This window comes from Schistocerca piceifrons, chromosome 3 (genome assembly GCF_021461385.2).
Source record: "Schistocerca piceifrons isolate TAMUIC-IGC-003096 chromosome 3, iqSchPice1.1, whole genome shotgun sequence".
Lineage (NCBI taxonomy): Eukaryota > Metazoa > Arthropoda > Insecta > Orthoptera > Acrididae > Schistocerca > Schistocerca piceifrons.
The window spans coordinates 133,096,184-133,118,163 of NC_060140.1; the positions used below are offsets into that span (position 1 = coordinate 133,096,184).

A 21,980-nucleotide genomic window follows, 5' to 3' on the forward strand; every position below is an offset into this window, starting at 1 on the left:
CCATGTGATCAGGAACTTCTTTTGACCAATGAAACAGTGCAGTCAGATGCTTATGGTCCATGACAAGGAAAAATTTTCTACCACACAGATAATGATGAAATTTGGTGACATCATTATTATAGACGGGACTTCCTTCTGCATCTGACTATAATTGATCTGAGCACTATTCAGAAATGTGATAGGCTGTTCTCTTTTGCCAGTTTTGCAGGATGAAACTGCCTGATGCTTGTCTCTTTGTCCAATGGTAATTCAATGGTAATTGAAGATAGGCTACTGCAAGATCAATTTTTGAGAAGAATTGTCCCCCCGTTAGGTGATCCAAAATTTCCTCTATATGTAGGAGTAGGTAGGGATCTATGACTGTCTGTGAATTTACTATACATTTGATATGTGCACAAAGAAGAATCTTCCCATTTTGCTTATGAATAATGACTAATTGATGCCCACTGACTTTCTGAAATAATTATTAAGACACCAATGGATTCCAGTCTGAATTTCTGTAGCCACGTTGCCATGTAATGCATGTGGCATAGGAAATGGGTGCAAATCAATGTCTGTGAATTTGCTGTGCGTTTGATATCTGCACAGAGATGAATGTTCCTATTTGGCTTATGAATGATGACTAAGGTCTTCCGAAATAGTTTTTAAGACACCAACGCATTGTAGTCTCTGAATTTCTGTAGCCACATTGTCATGTAATGCATGTGGCACAGGGCGTGTGCAGCAGAACTTGGGTTGTGCATTAGCTTTCAGCATAATGTGTGTGAGAAAATCTTTTGCACATACTACAGTACCACTGAACATTTTAACAAAGAAAACAATCAATTTTTGACAATATAATGTAATTGGATAGATAAAAAAACCTGCTCACCAAGTGGTGGTAGAACACGCACATAAAAGAAGATTATAATTAGGCACGCTTTCAGAGCCAGTGACTACTTTTTCAGGCAGAAGGGTTGAAGGGGAAGGAAGAGGGGTGAGGAAAATGACTGGAGAGGTCTAGGAAAAGGGGTAGATTTAGGAAAAGACACCCAGAACTGCAGGTCAGGGGAGACTTATCAGACGGCATGTGAAGGAAAGACTGAATGTTGGAGGCTGCACTGGACGAGATTTGAAAATCTGAGAGCTTTAAACCTTCACCCCTCTTCCCCTTCAGCCTTTCTGCCTGAAGAAGGAGCCACTGGCTCCGTAAGCGTAACTAATTCTGTGTTCTGCCGCCACTTGGTGAGTAGATTTTTTTTATCTATCCAATTACAGTGAACAAATTTTTGATACTTGTCACAGAGTTGTTGAATTGTGGCATGGGAAATTTTTGTATCCATGGCATGCACCTCGCCTTGTTTGTCTAATGTTGTAACTTGAAGTTGAACAAATATATTTCAAGGAAGGCGCAATACATGAAAGTTACAGATCAAGTAAACAGAGTAAGACGTGTGTACACTTTAACAGTCAAATCATAACTGAGTCCAAGTCTAGCAGTCGCTGGCTGGCTGGCCGCTTTGGTGGCACTGCTGCTGCATGGCTGGCAGACAGCGCCGCATGTAGAGGATGCGCGTAACTGCGCTGCGGCACTTTGAAAGATTGGCGAGTCACAACACTTTTCCCCCCTTTGAATTTTTTGCACAGGTCTTGATGGAGGTGGCCTGCAGATTGCTAACATCCATAGGTGTTGTTTGACTGGCTGTAAAGTCTCGAGGAGGAAGCTTCCTGTACGGACGGAAGCGTCCCCAATGATAACGGGTCGAGATGACATGGGGGCCGAATCTGCTGGAGCCCTGTGCACCAATCTGCCTGTTGTGGCAAGTCCGGTTGTTATAACAGGAAACATGGGCGATGTGCCCGCATCTGTAGGAGAAGGAGGCTAGTAGAGTTGCTCCGACAGATGATGGTCATCTGGTTCCTGCATGGGCACGTCTCCTGGTGGTGTCAGTTCTTGTGCTGAGAGGTGAGAGGACTGTGTTGTGAGTAATGAGAGATTCCAGTATCCCGAGTGTCAGGTAGAGCCGAAGGTGGTGTAGCGGCATCCGTAATAGGTGTTGCTGGCGCATGAAGCCGAAGCTGGTCCGAATGACGCACTGCAACACCTGTGTCTGTCTGGATTTCATACAGGCGTCGGCCACAGTGTCGTAAGATGCGGCCAGGACTCCATTTTGGCTGCCTGCTGTATCCCCATGCCCATACAAGGTCGCCGGCGATGAACCAGCCAAGCGAAGGCACCCGCGGCCGTGAGGTCGAAGGCTGCAGAAGATGAAGTAGCGTGCGGGGCTGTCGGCCATGTAAGAGCTCAGTCGGGCTGTGGTCGCCCATGGGGGTGAAACGGTAAGAAGCCAGAAATTGGAGAAGCGCATCATCAGCAGTAGAAGAAGTCAGGAGTTTCCTCATCTGAGCCTTAAATGTGCAGACCAGTCATTCAGCCTTCCCGTTTGACTGTGGATGGAACGGAGGGGCCGTGACATGTATGACGCCGTGACGGGCACAAAAATCCGCAAAATCAGAAGAGGCAAATTGCAGACCATTATCAGTAACAAGAGTAGAGGGAAGGCCTTCCAAAGAGAAAATGCGAGCTAGAGCATTGGTGGTTGCCGCAGTGTAGGCTACGTGCAACGGACAATGAAAGGAAAGTTAGAGTAGGCATCAGTAACGAGAAGCCAATAAGTACCTAAAAAAGGTCCCGCGAAGTCAGCATGAATATGCTCCCAGGGCTTTTCAGGCAAAGGCCATGGTAACAAAGATGACTTCAGGGCGGCGGCCTGTGACGCACAAGGGCCGCAGGCAGCGACCATGTGTGGGGTTTCAGAGTCGATGCCAGGCCAGTCCACATGACAGCACGCCAGAGATTTTGTGTGAGAGACACGCCAGTGCCCTTGGTGAAGGAGGCACAAGACCAAAGCACGCAAAGACGCAGGTACCACAACACGTGGCAAAGCATTTTTGGTGGAAAGGAGGTTAACACCATCCATAGCTGTGAGGTGGTAACGCAAAGCGTGGTAGTTCCGCTATGGATCAGAAGTCTTAGTGGATGGACGATCTGGCCAACCCTTCTGAATACAGCATAAAACCTGGGAGAGGGTAGGGTCAGAACCCGTAGCAGCCGCCATCCGGTCCCCGGTGATGGGGAACCCGTCCACAACCTGCTGCTCGGCAACATCCAGGTGAAAACACAACAGTTCGTCCCTATCGAATGCCAGATCAGGACCCATGGGAAGGCGAGACAGTGCATCAGCATTCACATGTTGAGCCGTCGGCCGGAAATGAATCTCATAATTGAAACGAGACAAGTAAAGAGCCCAATGCTGGAGGCGGTGTGCAGCCTTGTCGGGAAGTGACGTTGATGGATGAAACAAGGAAACAAGTGGTTTGTGATCCGTAACAAGATGAAATTTGGGTCCATAGAGAAAAACACCAAACTTATGAAGAGCATAAATAATGGCCAAAGATTCTTTTTCAATTTGAGAATACTTCTGTTGGGCATCCGTGAGCATTTTGGAGGCATAAGCAATGGTTTGTTCAGAACCGTCAGAAAAACGGTGCGGAAGGACTGCACTGACCCCGTATTGAGAGGTGTCCATGGCAAGAACAAGATGTTGGCCAGGTCGATAAGTAGTCAGGCACAGGGCCTGTTTCAGCATAGTCTTCAATTTCTGGAAAGCCGCATCGCATGACATGGACCAGTGAAAAGTCACATTTTTATGCAACAAGCGATGCACCGGCTGAGCCACCGAGGCAGCAGACAGTAAAAACTTGTGATAATATGCTATTTTCCCCAAGAAGGCGTGCAGTTCCTTAACAGATGTAGGGCGAGGAAGAGCATCGATCGCAGCGACAGTTTGCTGAAGCGGACGAATACCATCCCGAGAAAGTTGAAACCCCAAGTACGTGGTAGATGCCTGAAAAAATTTAGATTTCTGAAGATTACACTTAAGACCGGCAATCTGTAAGACATGAAAAAGTGTGCGGAGATTTTAAAGATGTTCGTCAGTGGTAGAGGCAGTGACAACAGTGTCGTCCTGGTAATTTATACACCCAGGGACAGTGAGCAATAATTGTTCCAAGAATCGCTGGCAGGGGTGCTGGCAACCCCGAATGGCAATCGTTGGTATTGATAGAGGCCGAAAGGCATGTTAAGGACCAGAAATTGCCAGGAAGCAGCGTCAAGAGGAAGTTGATGATAAGCTTATGACAGGTCAAGTTTAGAAAAATACTGGCCTCCAGCAAGTTTTGTGAACAATTCTTCAGGTCGAGGCATAGGGTAAGTGTTGATAAGGCATTGAGCATTTACAGTAGCTTTGAAATCGCCACAGAGATGAATATCACCATTTGGCTTAGCAATGACAACTACAGGAGAGGACCACTCACTGGAAGTAACAGGAAGCAAGACCCCTGAAGCAGTGAGACGACCCAGCTCCCGTTTGACCTGATCACAAAGGGCCACAGGAATGGGCCGAGCCCGAAAAAACTTAGGCCGAGCAGTGTGTTTGAGCATGACATGAGATTCAAAGTCGTTTGCATGGCCTAACCCAGGAGAAAAAAGGGACGAAAATGTCGTCGACAAGAAATCCAATTGAGCATAAGGAATAGCATCAGAGACAATATTGACAGAGTCATCTATGGAGAACCCAAAAATGGGAAAGGCATCGAAACCAAAAAGATTCTCCACTTTACTATGGTCGACAACAAATATGGGAACAGTGCGAACGACAGATTTGTAAGATACCTCAGCATCAAATTGTCCCAAGAGAGAAATCTTCTGTTTATTGTAAGTCCGTAATTGCCTAGTGACAGGTGACAGGATTGGAGAACCCAACTGAAGATAGGTCTGAGAATTGATGATAGTGGCAGCAGAACCATTATCCACCTGCATGCGAACATCTTGGCCAAGTATTTGGACAGTGAGGGATAACTTCCCTGAAAGGGAAGAAGTACAGTTGACAGACGACACAGAATCAAAATCAGCATCATGTTCATGAACATCATGTATGCAGTCGGATTTGCAAACGGATGACACAGAATCAAAATCAGCGTCATGTTCATGAACAACATGTATGCAGTCGGATTTGCAAACAGATGACACATGAGCCTTTTCTTTTTTGCATTTGTGACACATGGCCCAAAGTTGTGGACAGTCTTCTCGTGAATGTTTCATAAAACACCGCGGACATGAAGAAAGTTGCCGTGGGTTTTGCTACAGTTTCTTAGAGGTTTGTTTACAGTTAGGCCGAGGCTGTGCTTGGGAGCATACTGCAGCTACGTCGGCCGACGGGGACACGCCACACGTTTCGTCAACATCACACAGAGGTTGTATTTCCCCGACGTCGCCCCATGCCTCTATTTGCGCTCCAGCTGTGCGAGAAATTTCAAAAGACTGAAAATGGATAGGACTTCATCTAGAGTTGGATTTGCCAACTGAAGGGCGCCGATCAGATAATAGCATCCTGTACCATGGAATCGGCATAGGATTCTTTGTGAACTTCAGTAACAAACTGACACTTTCTACTGAGGCCGTGAAGTTCAGCAGCCCAAGTGCGATAGAATTGATTCGGTTGTTTTTGACAATGATAAAAGGCAACATGAGAGGCTACCACATGCGTTTACTTTTGAAAATAGATGGACAGAAGTGAGCACATTTCAGCAAAAATGCAGGATCTTTCAAAGGAGCCAATTGCAACAACAACCGATACATTTGAGGTGAAATCCATGAAAGGAACAGAGACTTAAATGTTTGTTCATCCGCGACATGAAATGCCAAGAAGTGCTGTCGAAGACATTTTTCATATTCAGACCAGTCTTCTGCCGTCTCGTCGTAAGGAGGAAAAGTAGGTAGAGACGACGACGAGAGACACCCTGCATTTGATGCCGCGACGAAATCACGAATCACATTTGTGAGAAGCGTTTACTGTTCTATGAGACCTTGCAATAGTTGCTCTAAAGTAGCCATGGGAACATGTGGGTCAACGATGTAAAAGAAAAATCGCTACCTGGTCGCCAATTGTTGTAAGTTGAACTAATATATTTCAAGGAAGACGCAATACATGAAAGTCACAGATCAAGTAAACAGAGTAAGACGTGTGTACATTTTTAACAGTCAAATCATAACTGAGTCCAAGTCTAGCGTTCGCTGGCTAGCTGGCCGCTTAGGTGGTGCTGCTGCTGCATGGCTGGCAGACAGCGCCGCATGTAGAGGACGTGCGTAACTTCGCGGCGGCACTTTGAAAGATCGGCGAGTCACAACATCTAATCTGAAGGAATCAAATGCACCAATACCAAAAATATTTGGGATCATGTGTGAGTGGACTGTAGCAAAAGGGACTTCCTTAGTCGTGTTTTTGTATTTTGCAGGTATGCAGCATGTTCCATGCACTGAAATGCTGTCACTGTTATAGATGGTGAGATGCACACTTGATGTTTGCAAGGATGGTTGGCCAATTTTTTCATATGTATCTAGGTTAAGGAGTGTCACAGGAGCTGGGGTATTTAGTTGTAAAGGCATCTACTGGTTACAGATGCACAATGTAATCCAAAGTTTGTGACATGCTCTCTGAAGACAGTTGTCCATTCTGTGTTGTGAAAAACTGTGTTAGAGTACTTTAGTGAATTTCGAGATTGGGAGAGCCATTTTCACGTGTTTGGTATTTGCATTATATGCATGTGTGTGCATTTTCTGTGTCTTCCCTTGTCTTATTTTTGAGCAGGAGATGGTGCAGAATCTGAACAGGAGATAAAACTGAAGGGCTTCCTAGTCTTTTGCGGGCAGACCAGTTTTGTATGTCCCGTGCAATGACAGAAATTGCATTCAGCTTGTCTGAAGAAGCAGTTCTTCCGATCGTAGGTGACATAGCATTTCACACATGACTTCACTTTGCGTGGAGCTGGGGCAGTGTAATAAGTGTTGTGTTGGCAAAGCAAATGCTGGATGTTGTGTGTCTGGCCTTGTTTATACGGTGCTGAAATGCGAGTGCTGGGGCTGGGGCTGTGGCTGCGATATGGGTTGTTTGTCTCAAATAAAGCAATAACTGGTAGACAGAAGACTTGCTTGGCCATATCTTGAACTTTGCGTGCTTCAATAATTTTAAGCACTTCACTAAGGCTAGTGTTGTGATGCTTTAAAATTTCAGCACTCAATCTCTGATCTGATAGATTCTGAACTGCAGCATCACAAAGCATTTCACACTGACAAGTTGCGCCACACACACAACTGAATTTACGGTCTCTAGCCATGCCCTGCAATTCCACAATCCATCCTTGATATGACTGATCACTACAATGTTGCATGTGTGTACATTTTCTGTGTCTTCCCTTGTCTTATTTTTGAGCAGGAGGAGGTGCAGAATCTGAACATGAGATAACACTGAAGGGCTTTCTAGTCTTTTGCGGGCAGATCAGTTTTGTATGTCCCTTGTGTGGCTGGGTTTGGGACTCACTGAGGGGAAACAATTTCACTAGGAGGCAGTAGGTGTTCACTCCTACACATGAAAACAAAAGTGTATGACATGATTCACCTGTGATTTTGTAGGCATTGAAATGTTGATGCAGCCATTTTATGTATTCTTTCCATGTTTCCTTCATATCATCAAACTGTTGGAAGGGCAGAGGCAGTAGGTGAATTCCTTCATTAGCTTCTGGTGCCTTTTGCTGCTGGGCTGCTTGTGCTTGTACAAGGGGAAAAAACTGCTGACAGCAGTTCTGTTATTTGTTGACTCTGAAAATGAACAAGACATATTAGACACTGCACATATTACGCACTGCACTGCACTTACACATTGTTCTCCCTGGTTTTCCATAATTCCTTAAATAACTCAGCTTAAATATTTCAGCAAAATATGTGCATATGCACAAAAAATAATTCAATAGACTTAAAAAGATTGTCCCACTCCGGTATCCAAAGCTCCCCATCCCATCCTCGTCACCAGTATGTTGTGTCTTCCTTTGCATGCTGTGTGGTTCTTTAGTGGATACAAGGACAAGGAACAGATACCGTTCTTGAACAGAGACTTCAGATATTTATTTAGCTTACATCTAAAATCAAATAGTAAAAATAATACATAACTTTCTTGCAGAATTTGCAGCATCAGTTGCTAACAAGAAATTTGAGTGTTGAAATACATGCAGATACAAAAGACTTACAAATCTGTCACTCTTCAGTACAATGTCAATTAGAAGATGTTGAGCCCTGGCCACTATGAAAGTCTAAATGTTTTTCAAGTGGGAAAGAAATAAAAATGAGCCGGGACATGAATGTTCAAACTTAAGTACACCCACTACTGGAGCTCTGGAGAGGGGATGCTTGCCTCTCATTAGCAGCAGCGTAATAATTCATGGCAGTGCCCTCATGCTGTGGTGGCAGCTGTAGAAAATGCGGTGGTGTAATTGGCAGCATGTGTATTTGAAAGTGCGGCCAACCGTATAATGTCTGTTACTGCATAACTGTCAGGGATCCGATTCAACTATAGTGAAATATCGCATAAATAAACTGATCAATCAATAGATAACACCAGTTTTTTTCTTCTCAAAATGTTCCATCTTTTATTCTGACAAGTATTTTTTTTAATACATGGGCACTAGATTGGCAAAAGCTTATACTAGCATCTACTGCTTTTTGACAACTAATAAGTAGTCTAAAAGGAACTGTTGTTAATAAGTTTGTTCAGTTTTTCTGAAAATGAGGGGACTTACTTGAAAATGATAATTCGATGTAATCAAAAGTTTTGCAGTTGCGTAATAGAGAAACTAATGTCTTTGAACATGTTTACATTTACAATATTGATGAGATGTATCATTTAACAGTCTGAGGCAGGAACTGATGAATGGCTGGAAATGCAAGAGCTGAAAAATGATCTTAACGAGGAGTGGCGAGCCCTTGAAGATTTCACTCGAGCCAGGCAGATTCTGAAGGAGGCACTTCAGAGTGTGCAGTGTCCATCTTCAGGTGAACCGTGTTCCAAATTTGTGTACAATTTTTTCCACAAACATTGCTTAAACAACCAACTTTTTCTTCTGTTTTCCAGGAGAATAATTATTTATGGTAGGGTTCTTTCAAGGTAACTACAAGGTGTACAACTTTGCTTCCGTCGTTTCTTCCCCTAACATTTGAGGCTTTAATGAAACAAATTGGTTACACGTGTATCATTCAAAGTATTTTCCATCACTGGCCACTACTTTCTCCCATCTTTCGGGCAGCGTATGAATCCCGCGTCGAAAAAATTGTTTTATCTTTTGAAGCAATCCACGAATCGATCCAATTTGTGACTTCTTCATGAGATCGGAAGTGTTGGTCAGCCAGGCCATGCACCACTGATCTAAACAGGTGATGGTCAGAGGGAGAAATGTCTGGGGAATATGGTGGGTGGGGTAGGACTTCCCATTTTAATGTTTCCAAGTACATTTTGACCTCTTTTGCAACTTGGGGTTGAGCATTATCATGCTGCAAAATCACTTTATTGTGCCTCTGGCTGTATCGTGGCCGTTTGTCTTTTAATGCTCTGCTCAAACACATTAATTGCATTCGATAATGAGCACCTATGATTGTTTCACTTGATTTTAACACCTCATAGTACACGACACCGAGCTGGTCCCACCAAATGCAGAGCACGATCTTGGATCCGTGAATATTCGGTTTCGCCATCGACGTGGTAGCATGGCCGGGATATCCCCATGATTTTTTGTATTTAGGGTTATTGTAATGAACCAATTTTCCATGCACGGTCACAACACAATGCAGAAATCTCTTCCATTTTTGCCTCTGAAGCAACTGTTCACAAACACACAAACACCATTCAACATCTCTTGGTTTCAGCTCACATGGGACCCAAGTTCCTTCTTTCTGAATCATGCCCATAGCCTTGAGGCATTTTGAAATGGCTTGCTGTGCCATTCCCACTAATCGTGTCAATTCTTCTTGAGTTTGAGGTGAGTCTTCACTCAGCAATGTCTGCAATTCTGCATCTTCAAAAACATTCTCTCTTCCACTAGTATGACAGTCTACGACATTAAAATCACCGTTCTTGAAGCATTGAAAACACTCACAACACATTCTTTCACTAATAGCGTCCTTACCATATGTACTTGAGAGCATTCAATGAGACTCAGCCACTGTTTTCTTCATACTGAAACAAATCAGTAATACTTCCCGCAAATGACGAGAATTAGGCTCGTAAACTGACGTTTTCAATCAAGAACAACTTTATGATTCAGACACAAATCAACTAATGTTTGAATGAGGTTATGTTGACCAAGGTCCAAGCTAACTGCCTGACATCTGTGATCTGTTTCTTTCGACTGCTACTTGCTGTTGTTGCCACCTATCGGCAAATGGTGGAAGCAAAGTTGTACACCTTGTAATTATACAGGTGGTTAGGTACGAATGGGATATCTGTAAGCATTAACATGAATGAATTGATTTAGTTTTCTTAATACAGCAACATAGGTTGAGTTGAATTGTCTGAAATGAACTGAAGCGGATAATGGGGCTTGTACAGAAGATCGTCCTGTGAAGTAATTGTAAGCTTCCAATGGATTGTTTTGCAGTTATGCATTTGTGTTTGAATCCTATTATGAGTTTAGCCGACTGAGTTTCAAGCAAACAGCTTGTGCTCTGTTATTTGTATGTTAAGAGTATTGAAACAAGTGACATTGTCTTTTCCATCAGATCTCATCTTAGGTATTTTTCTGCTGCTTTTCATGGATTTCTTAACTTACCTTAGCTCACTATCAGAATAATTGGGAGGGGGGGGGGGACCTGTTAAAGTTCTTCATAACTCTTATATTCTTTGCTGAATGGTGACGAATGTTAGTGATTGAAATCACTTGTTTCAATACAAATCTTTTTCATTAAACTTGAACTAAACTTGTTGCAACTGCAGATGATAAAAGTCCACACTTTAGTACAACTGAAGAGTCTATCTTGATGATGTGTAGTGGGTGTACACTATGACGAAGTTCCACAACTGCCAAGTGATGAGCCAGGAAATATCATGTGACACATCCTTCATCGTAAATGTTCAGTACCCCTGTTAGTCTTACTTTGTATGAGTCCCATACACTTGTGCAATATTCCAATTTAAGATGAGCAAGTGATTTGTAAGCAGTCTCCTTTATAGACTGCCTGTAGTTTCCCAGTATCCTGGCAGTGAACTGAAATCTGCCACCTGCCTTACTGTCAACTGAGGCTTTGTAATCATTTCTGTTCATATCCTTACAAACTGTTACTTTCAGGTATTTGTATGAGTCGACTGATCCTAATTGTGAATCATTGGTATTGAAGCCATCGGATACTGTATTTTAGCTGCTGGTGAATCTCTTGGGCTGTGTGGTTGTGGTCCATGAAACTTTTTTGTTCTGATGTTTTGTCAAGAGCTGCACTGGACATCTGAGGTTGTTCCCATGACTCCTGCCACTTGACAGGTCAGACGTTGGAGAGTAACAGAGAAACAGTGAAAAAGGGAAATGATATAAGCTAATGTGTGATCATCAGAGATAATCCTTCATCATCATCATCATCATCATCATCATCATTTCCCCTCTGTCCAACATCTGTCGGGTTGGGATATCAATAGTACTTCGCCACTTTACTCAGTCTTTCCACCATTCTTCTTCCACAGTTTGGTTCCATAGCAAGTTTCTCCTCCTTAAACTCATCTTTATTGTATCAGTCCATCTTGTTCTCGATCTTCCTCTTGGCCTCTTGCCCTCAATGTTGAATTCCATCATTCTTCTTGGTATTATTCCATCTGCCATCCTCTTCACATGCCCAAACCATCTTAATCTATTATTTTCAATTTTCTCAGTCAACTTCTCCACTCTGATGTCCTTCTTAACATCTTCATTTTTCACTGGATTGTATCCCCCTCTCCTCTCTTCTAGTCATAGTCCACGTCTCTGAGCTGTAAATTAGTATGGGTGTGAAGTAAGTCTTGTATAGCACCAGCTTGCACCTCATTGGCACTTTCCTTCCCCACACCAAGCCCCTCACACACTGGTAAAATGTACTACTCTGTTGTATTGTTTTGCCAATTTCTGTTTCCAAACGAGCATTCCCCATTAATACACTTCCCAAATATTTAAAGTTGTCCACTATTTTACTATCCCGTCCCTTAATATGAATTTGTCCCTTGCCCTCTCTATTCCCTCTGGTTACCACCATGGTCTTGCTTTTCTTCACACTAAATTTCATTCCATATTTCTCGACCTTATCATTTAGGATGTCTATTTGTTTTTGTACCTCCTTACTGCTTGTTCCCCACACCACAGTATCATCAGCAAATAGTAACAGTTTCATCTCCCTTCGTCTGTGAGCTTTCCTCTCTTTGACTGTTTCATCCATCACCATTATAAATAGTAGTAGTGATATCACACTTCCTTGTCTTAGTCCCGTAACATTCTTAAACCATTCAGTTCTTCCAACTGGTGTCTGCACACAACTAGAGCTTTTTTCATACATTGCCTGGATGACTTCAAGTGTTTGCTTTCAAACTCCCTTTCTCTTCAAGGTTGCCCATATCTTTTCCCTGCGAACATTGTCATATGTTTTCAGTACGTCAAGAAATGTCATCACCAGATCTTTCCCATACTCCCATTGTCTTTCCATCAACTGTCTCATACTAAAGATTGGGTCCATTGTTGATCTATCATGACAAAAGCCATACTGCTCCTCTTCTAACTGCCCTTCCAGTTTTTCTCTCACTCTTTCTAGTATTATTTTTGCTACTTGGGATATGAGTGTGATCCCTCGATAGTTGTCACATACTTTCCTGTCACCCTTCTTGAAAACTGGGATTATTATTCCCTTTCCCCATTCTTCAGGTGTACATTTTTGGGTCCAAATGCATCTTATTAGTCTATATAGCCACTGTAGCCCAACTGGTCCCGCTGCCTTTATCATCTCCACAGTAATTTCATCTATCCCAGGTGCCTTTCCTGTTATCATTTTTCTCAGAGCAAGTTCCACTTCTAACATTGTTATATCCTCCTCTTCTTCCAGACCCCTGCCCCCCTGCTGTACACCTATTCCCTTTCCATTGCCATTCTTCACATTTGGTAATTTATCAAAGTACTCTTTCCATCTTTTCCTTATCTCCTCTGATTGCATTAATAGCTCTCTGCTTTCCCCTTTCACTAGCTGTGTGTATGTTTTTTCTTTCCTCATACTCTCAGTAATTCCATGTATCATCTTCTTACCACTAGTAACATCTTTTTCCAACTCTCAAGTGAATTTCTCCCAGATTTTCCTCTTTTCTTCTGCTACCATTTTCTTACAATTATTTTTACTATCCTGGTATTTCCTTTTACTTTCAGCTGTTCAGTCTCTGTTCCATTCATGCCCGGCTTTCTCGGCCAGTGCCGGTCCCCTCGGGGCCTCACCTTGCAAGTGGTGAGGAAGGAGGAGGGGGAGGAGTAACAATCTCGTTAAAAAACCTGGGTCCCTGTGGCTCCAGATGGTAGTACGCTGTAAGGACCCCTCACCAGGGTAACAGGTGAAGAGAGACAATGGTTGGAAAGTGGAAGAGGATTTTACAAGTCCCAACGGTGGAAAAGTGGAAGAACTGACTTCGTACCTTACTTCCCGTAGCATCTGTAGTCCAGAAGGGCGGTTACAAACAACATCTGTTCTCCATGTTAGGCGCGGCCTAAACATACGCTGGCAGCAGCTCTAAAATGCCTTTGGGAGTGGCAAACCCATTGTAATAATAGCCTATATATGAAATGGTACTTCAAAACCAGCCTTGGAAAAGGTTAGCACATTCCCTGCAAGCAACGCACAGTTCTTGGGGTGCTGAGGGAACTATGAGGAGTGGGCGACTAGGCACCAACACAGTGAAGGTGGGTATCATTAATGTGATGAACCTTACTGGGAAGGCAGAAGAGTTGATAGACTTCATGGAAAAGGAGAACATAGAACTGATAGGACTTAATGAAGTTAGATGGAAGGGAAGAGGAAGGAGGAAAATGAGGAAAGGCTACATACTCTACTGGAGTGGTGGATAAGAAGCCAAAATTGGAGTAGGTATCATAGTGAAACCAAACCTAGAGGAATATGTGGAAGCAGTAGAATACACAAGTGATAGGGTGATGAGGATTTGGCTGAGGACAAGGAATGTAGTGAAGGACTTCATCCGAGTATATGCACAACAAACAGGAAATAAAGCAGAGAACATAGAGGATTTTCTAGAGGTATTAGAGAGTATAATTACAGATGTGGAAGCAATAGTAATGGGTGACCTAAATGCGCAGTTAGGCAAAGAAAGTCTAGGGAAGGAGGAGATAATTGGCCCATATGGATATGGAAGGAAAAATGAGGAAGGAGAGAAACTGGTTGAGTTTTGTGAAAGAAATGGGCTGATTGTGGGCAACACATGGTTCCGTAAAAAGAATAGCCAAAAGATAATGAGATATAGATGGGGTGATAGACAGAGGAAGATGGTCATCAATTACTTTCTGGTGGAAAAGAAAAATCAGAGACAGTTGACAGATGTAACTGCACTCCCAGGAGAGGCTTTTGATGGAGACCATCGAGTGGTGGTGGCAAAGATGAGATTCAGTGTATTGAAAGACATACAGGAAGAAAGGGAAAGGAAAATAAAAGTATGTAAACTAAAGCATGGCAAGGTACAAGAAAAGTTTAAGGAGTTACTTAAGCATAAAATCCCTAACACTGAGTATGTCAATGTGGAGGAGGAATGGGATAAGTTCAAAGAAGCGTTTGTAAGCTCTGCTGAGAAGACCTGCGGCAGTGTGTCCGGAAGGGGTAAAGGAAAAGGAGACACCATGGTGGAATGAGAGGGTGAAGGAGGCAGAGATAATCCTTGTCAGCAAATAAACTTAACTTTGAACTGTCATATGTGAAAGATAAAACTTGTCTACCAATTCTGCAGAACTGGTGTCCAATATCTCTAAGTTTCATGGCCTCTTCTTCTTTTCTGTTAAAATTACTGCCATGTTTGTATATTTTGATGGTTTTTCTAAATAGCTGTGAAAAATAGTTCATTATTCTAGATAAAATTTAGTTTTTGGAAGATTTCATGTCATGATTTTTTGATCATGCTCTGCTTCACCTGATTTTTGTACTTTCCTCAGTTAGCGAAGACTTTTGTGTTCCTTCAGAAATGTATTCACACTTCTCTTTGTAATTCCGCTGTAGACTTTACCACACATACACGAAATTTTATATACCCTACATGCCAACAGAGGAGATAGTTTATCCGTTGTGTATATGAATATATGTTGTGTATATTTTCTTTGTTGGTCATAGAACCGGTTTGGTGTTATGTCTCTGTAAAATCTCTCCAAACTGATCAGTTGCTTTTTTTAATAAAGGGAGAGAAATTGTGTTCTCCCATCATTGTATTTTATTCTTGTCCTTCAGTCTACTGTTATTTGGTCACAGAAGCCTATTTAGTTCTTTTCCTGAATAGCCATTTCCTTAAAAGCTTGTTTCAGATCTTTAATTTTGGCTTGCAGATGTTTCTGTGTGTAAATTAAATTGACTCTGTTGTCAGTACTTTTAATGACATCCCTCTCCTATTGTGGATGATGGCTGGAGTTCTGCAAATAAATGTCTGTGTGCTTGGCTTTCTGAGAAACTTTATGTTCAAATGTTCCATCATTCCATCTCATAACCAAAACATCCAAGAAGGATATTCCATCACCATTTTTCAGTTCCACTGTAAACTGGATTTTTGGATTGACATCACTTAGATAGCAAAAGAATTATTCTAAAGCTTTTGACCATGTGACCAAACCACAGAATGTATCACCAACTTTGCAAACCACTGTGAAATGCGTGGCAGATGGTACTTAGCATGGTATCACATTGTGATATAATTGGTGATGTGGACACCACTATTAGCCAGAAAGCTCACTTCAGCCCCAGAATGGCATGTGCAGGAACTGTGGGTTGTGTTCTGCCAGTACTGTGGCGAGCACTGAATCAGGAATACTCATTCAGCATAAAACGTTCTTTATTTTGCATGACTTCCATACAAAAGGTTGTTGACAGCTTCAAAGCAGCATGTGTGGCAATGTGGTCACCACTATTCATCGGAAAGGTTGCTTCTGTCCCAGAATGGGATGTGTGGGACTGTGGGTTACATTCTACCAGTACCATGACAAGTGCAGACTCAGGAGAGCTCTTTCAGTATAAACGTTACTTATTCAGCATGATTTCTTACAAAATGTTGTTTACAGAACCACAGCAGCATGTTTAGCCATCCAGGCTGTGGGGTGCTACCTCACTGTAACTCACAGAGGAGTGCATGGACCTGTGGTCAGGGTTGTTTGTGTTAGCCTCAGTGGGAGAGCAGCAGCTGGAGAGGTGGGCCTGCTGATACAAGGAAGGCATCACCCAACAACAGGCAACTTTATGTAGCAGCATCTTTGGACAGCTCGTCAGGTGCGTAGATGCCCTTTGCCAAACCCAGGACCATTGAAGACATCCTAGAGACGACCTTTACATGGTAACACTGGCTGAAGACCTGAAACTATTGGGTCCAGCAGTGGCTCATAGTCCATCGGCTGACGTTGCTGCTTGGTGAGGTTGAAGCTGCCCATCCCCACAATGGACCGACAGCTGGCATGAAGGCAGTCATGGCATCAACCATAGTCAAAAGTCCAGGAACCAGTCGAAGTAGAAGTAAAAGTGCTGCTAATGGCTGTATGGGAGCATTTATAGTCACTCTGACTGACTATGTTGTGACAGGAGCCTACCTCTTGTCGCATAGGTAGCTATGGAAGTGCAGCATGTAGAAATTCAGCTCACTACTATGGCAGACTGCTGCATTGCAGAAGCTACGGCAACAGTATTCTACTGTCCACTGACAGGATTTTGTAGGTAGCTCACTTGAATGTCCATCTGTGGGCTGTGAAGTATGATTTGTGGTCATTGCTGCAACATCCATCACCCCTTGTAGGATTCTGTCCTTTGATTTCCACCTGTTTCATGCTAATGTTCCCATTCTCTGCAGCTATACGCTCATCGATATTACTGATTTGGGGGTATCGAGGGTATTAATGAGGTAGGTAAGGTTTCTCACAGGCAGTATTTCTAAAGGATTATCAGATAAATACAGCAGAGGATATTTTAAATTCAGAGCAATAGCCCCCGTTGTTGTTGTTACTGGAAGTTGAAAAGTCAGTCGTGAGCTGTGTCACACTGAACTCAGTTCAGTAGTATGCTGCAGTTCTGTAATTAGAATAATTCTGTTCCTTTTGAGTGTCCTTACTTGTAGCAGGTGGGGACAACAACAACTGGGCCATACACTGAGTATACCCAGTGAGGTCCTGCCTTCTGAAACTGTGGTTGTGTTGTGATGATGTCCCATGGGCATCATGCATGTCTTTTTGATAGTATGGACAACCATGGAAGTTACATGTGCGAAAATCACTGCACACAAAAACCATTCAACTATCACAATTTCTCTAATGTTACATTATATGCCAACTGCGAGTTACTTTCTCTGTTACTGTTCCATCTAAACCTACAACCTGAAAATAATCATAGCTATATTTCATTTACATTATATTTGCACAACAAAATTAAAAAAAGCACCATCTCCTGTCATCTCAAGTTCATTGCAAAGCAAAACAAACCCCCAATTACTATACTTACAAGATACTAGAAACAGTTCAAGTAAACAACACATGTGATATCCCCCAAATAACTGTTAACATGCTATAAGAATAGTATTCACTCACACATTAAAACCTCCAAATTAGCATTGTTATTTGCCATGTCAACACCAACTGACTGTCAATCAGTGACACACAGTGATAAGGCCACTCCATGATCCAAGACTGTGGTACACTCTCAAGTACATACATATAAATAAAACTGTAGCTAAAAAATACCCTATATCATTTGTAGATATTTCACTCCACACACTCTCATAACCATAATAGATGACATGAGGTATATGAAATGCACCTAATAAAACTGCAACAATTTTTACTGTTCTATCCTTTCCTTTTTACATGAGCTTAACACTGGCTCTTAATACAGAAGGCAACATACGTGCATATTGTGCAGGAGCTGCCAGCTTCACTTGCTGTGCCATCTTCCCCTTCTTACCTCCTCTCCCCTTTTTTGGGACTGAGGCTGGTAATGGGGTGAAGATTATGGTGCAACCTGGAAGGATCATATACCCCCAATGTGGACGACTGTTGTTAAAGTAGGAGTCTACTGTATAACATTTTCTAGTAAGGTTATCTTGACTGCTTGTACACACCTTTATAATGACTGAAGGACTTATTTGCCTCTCTCTTTGGAGTGTAAGAGCTGATAAACATCACCGAACGCCCTACAAGAAAATGAGCATTCTGCTGCCTCATCCTTTGCTGATGTATCTGTTTTATTTGCAGTATTTGTTTTTGCACTTGATTCCATACTGTCTATAAAGTTCTCACAAAGTTCCACACCAGTTCCCCATTTTTCCTTACTTTAGGCTTCACTACCTCAAATGGTGATGGCATCTTCGAGCCATAGGTGATAGATCTGTACTCCTATGAACTTTAGGATTATATACTACCATAGCATAGGGTAACAGAATATCCCAGTTGTTATGATGACTATTGACATAATGATTCAATATCTTTCTTAGTCTGATGAACCCATTCTATTCTCCTGTTTGTCTGTGGGTGTAACATGCTTGTTCTTAATTTACAAATTCATAATAAATAACAAAGTGCCTTTGTCCACAATTAACATTTCTAGAACACTGAACTTGAACAACAAATTATTTACCATGGCCTGAGGCACTTTGTCAACTTGCTGATTGGGAATAGCCACCACTTCCACGAAGCACTAAAAGTGATCTATTATTGTTGGTACAAAGTGATTCTCTGCCACCATTTATCCAAAAGGATTTGAGAAGTCCAAACTGATCATTTCAGATGGTTTCCTGACCTCTGGTAATCTCTGCAGTGGAATAAACTGAGAACTCAATCCAGCTCACTGCATGTATGGTACACAGTTCTGTTCATGTTGGTCTATGTCCTGCTTACATGTTCACCACCAACAGTGTTTAGCTACACATTGTGCCATTGTCCTTCATCCTCGTGGCCTGCTATCACATGACTGTGCACCTATCTCAATACTTCATCCCGCAGTGAAACTGGAACATCAACATGAGCTCTAAGTTTCGTTTGCTTGCATATCACTTCATGAATTGTGGTTGCATTGCAAATAGCTTATAGAAAGCCTACAGTCCTTGTTAGCCCCTTGCACTTTCTGCCACTCTGCAGTTTTAATGGCTTAACGTTCCAACTTAGGCCATCTGCATCTCTGTGTGCTTTGCCTAGTGGGTGGATTTAGTGCTGTATGTGTTATCTTGCTTGATGGATCTCTTAACCCTAATAGTCATTTTATTGCAGCATGATCAGTTACCACTTTAAATTTTCTCCCATATAAATAACTCTATAAGTACATTACACCATATATTATATATAAAAACAAAGATGAGGTGACTTACCAAACGAAAGCGCTGGCAGGTCGATAGACACACAAACAAACACAAACATACACACAAAATTCAAGCTTTCGCAACAAACTGTTGCCTCATCAGGAAAGAGGGAAGGAGAGGGGAAGACGAAAGGAAGTGGGTTTTAAGGGAGAGGGTAAGGAGTCATTCCAATCCCGGGAGCGGAAAGACTTACCTTAGGGGGAAAAAAGGACAGGTATACACTCGCACACACGCACATATCCATCCACACATACAGACCATGTGTGGATGGATATGTGTGTGTGTGCGAGTGTCTGTATACATACAGACCATGTGTGGATGGATATGTGTGTGTGTGCGAGTGTATACCTGTCCTTTTTTCCCCCTAAGGTAAGTCTTTCCGCTCCCGGGATTGGAATGACTCCTTACCCTCTCCCTTAAAACCCACTTCCTTTCGTCTTCCCCTCTCCTTCCCTCTTTCCTGATGAGGCAACAGTTTGTTGCGAAAGCTTGAATTTTGTGTGTATGTTTGTGTTTGTTTGTGTGTCTATCGACCTGCCAGCGCTTTCGTTCGGTAAGTCACCTCATCTTTGTTTTTATATATAATTTTTCCCACGTGGAATGTTTCCTTCTATTATATTTACACCATATATTTATTTATTTATTGCATATTTAGCCTTATTGTTGTTGTTGGTAGTAGTAAAAAACAAGACATCATAACCACAAAGATTACCAATTTCTATGGATATGTATTGAACGACTACTTGACTGATGTAATATTATGAATGAAGAAGCTAGCCTTCAGTTTTAGTATGGGTAATCCACCATAATGTTAATGCAATTATCAGTATTTCTACTTTCTTCTGTTCATAACACTATGTGTCATTTATAATAATTTTTCTCACTTCACCCTGTGTCAACAGAGTTTTAGATGTGGATGGGCCAGGAGTAGCTTCTTCATCATTTATCTGCTCACACACCTGCACAAGTTACTGCTCCCTGCCTAATGGGTACTTACTGGATTCCCGCACACTATTGGATTGCATTGCTTGGCAGTAGTTCTGAGCAGCACGAAGTACAGGTACTAAAGGGCTGAGAAAACTGCTTTCCTTCAAATGCATTCTTATATTTGGCAATTCTTTCACTTTTAAGCAGTAGAATGAAGATAGAAAACCCATTAACAACATGAGCAAAAAATCTGTAAGTGCACAGACCATCAAATATTACGTTGGTGTGTGTAGTGTCTTTGTTTTGCATTTTGATATTCCATCTGATATGAGTTTATTTATTGACTGTCATTTTTTATTGGTGATTCATTTTTGCTAGTCTGTCATTCTGTCATTTGTAGATAGTGAGTAGAGCTCTGAATGCTAGGAAATGGAGTGCCAAATGGAGAAATCTGAACACTTCTGACATATTCTTCTGTTTGAGTTCAGGAGAAGGGATGACAGCAGTTCTGGCAGACAGAACCATTTGTGTCATGTATGCCAATGGACAGAGTGCAGTAAGAAATAGTTGTCTCATTTTAAGGAGGGTTGTTTTGATGTTAGTTACTCTCCATGTTCAAGAAGACATTCGGGGCATGATGAAGATCGTTTAAATTAATTAATCCACAATGATCCATGTCAGAGTGTTCAAGAACTGGCAGATGTGAACTGTAATTATTCCACCATCATGTGACATTTGCATGCAATGGGGAAGATTCAAAAGTTGGGTCTGTGAGTATGGCATGCTCTAAGCCAAAATCACAAAAGTCAGTGGGTGGCCATAAGTGCATCTCCGCTTCATCATCATTAGTTGGCTCATGAACAATATCACCATTCCTATCCTGTAGCATTACTGGCGATGAGAAATGGTGTCTTTATACTAACATAAAAGAAAGGAATGGTCAAGTCAAAACAAAGCAGCAACTCCCCGCACAAGAACCTGTGCGCATCCACAAAAGATAATTTTAAGCATCTTGTGGAACAGTGATGGGTAGTGTACTATGGAATGCTTCCCTGAGGTGTAACCATTGCTGCTGACATTTGTTATCAACAACCAAGACATTTTGCAGATGCAGTCCAAGAACAACAATGAGGAAGACTGCATGAAGTGATTCTGCTCCACGAGAACCCCTGCCTGCATTCTGATAGACTGACAAAAAACGTTATACAGGAGTTGGTTTGGAATGTCATTCTGTACCGCCATTATACACCTGACCTTGCGGCCTCAGATTTTCATCTTCCCCACCTTCTGTTAAACAACCTTAAAGTAACTTACTTTCTGGATGAAAAGGCAGTCTACTCATGGCTTGGTAAGTTCTTTTCCTCAAAACCACATGATTTCTGCAGTTGCAGAATCAAAACGTTACCCCAGCATTGGCAGACTGTTGTGAAGGAGGTATATTATTGGCTAAAGTTTCTATTATGTTTATGTGTTGTGTATGTTAAATTTATGGAAAAAACACTTTATTTATTTTATTTATATACTTGTTCCATAGATCTGTACATGTGAGCAAGTCACTCAGATGTGGAACATGTCAATATACATAATAAAATACATAAAATAAAGACA

At 42.1% G+C, this 21,980-nt stretch overlaps 1 protein-coding gene across 1 annotated transcript in view; it reads left to right on the top strand.

Annotated features, from left to right (window-relative positions):
- LOC124788465 overlaps positions 1–21,980 on the top strand; it is a 254,276-nt gene that overhangs the window by 44,091 nt on the left and 188,205 nt on the right. Inside the window, exon 4 of the mRNA XM_047255736.1 lies at positions 8,782–8,923. Coding sequence (XP_047111692.1) covers positions 8,782–8,923 — 142 coding nt within the window. The remainder of the gene's footprint in view (positions 1–8,781; positions 8,924–21,980) is intronic.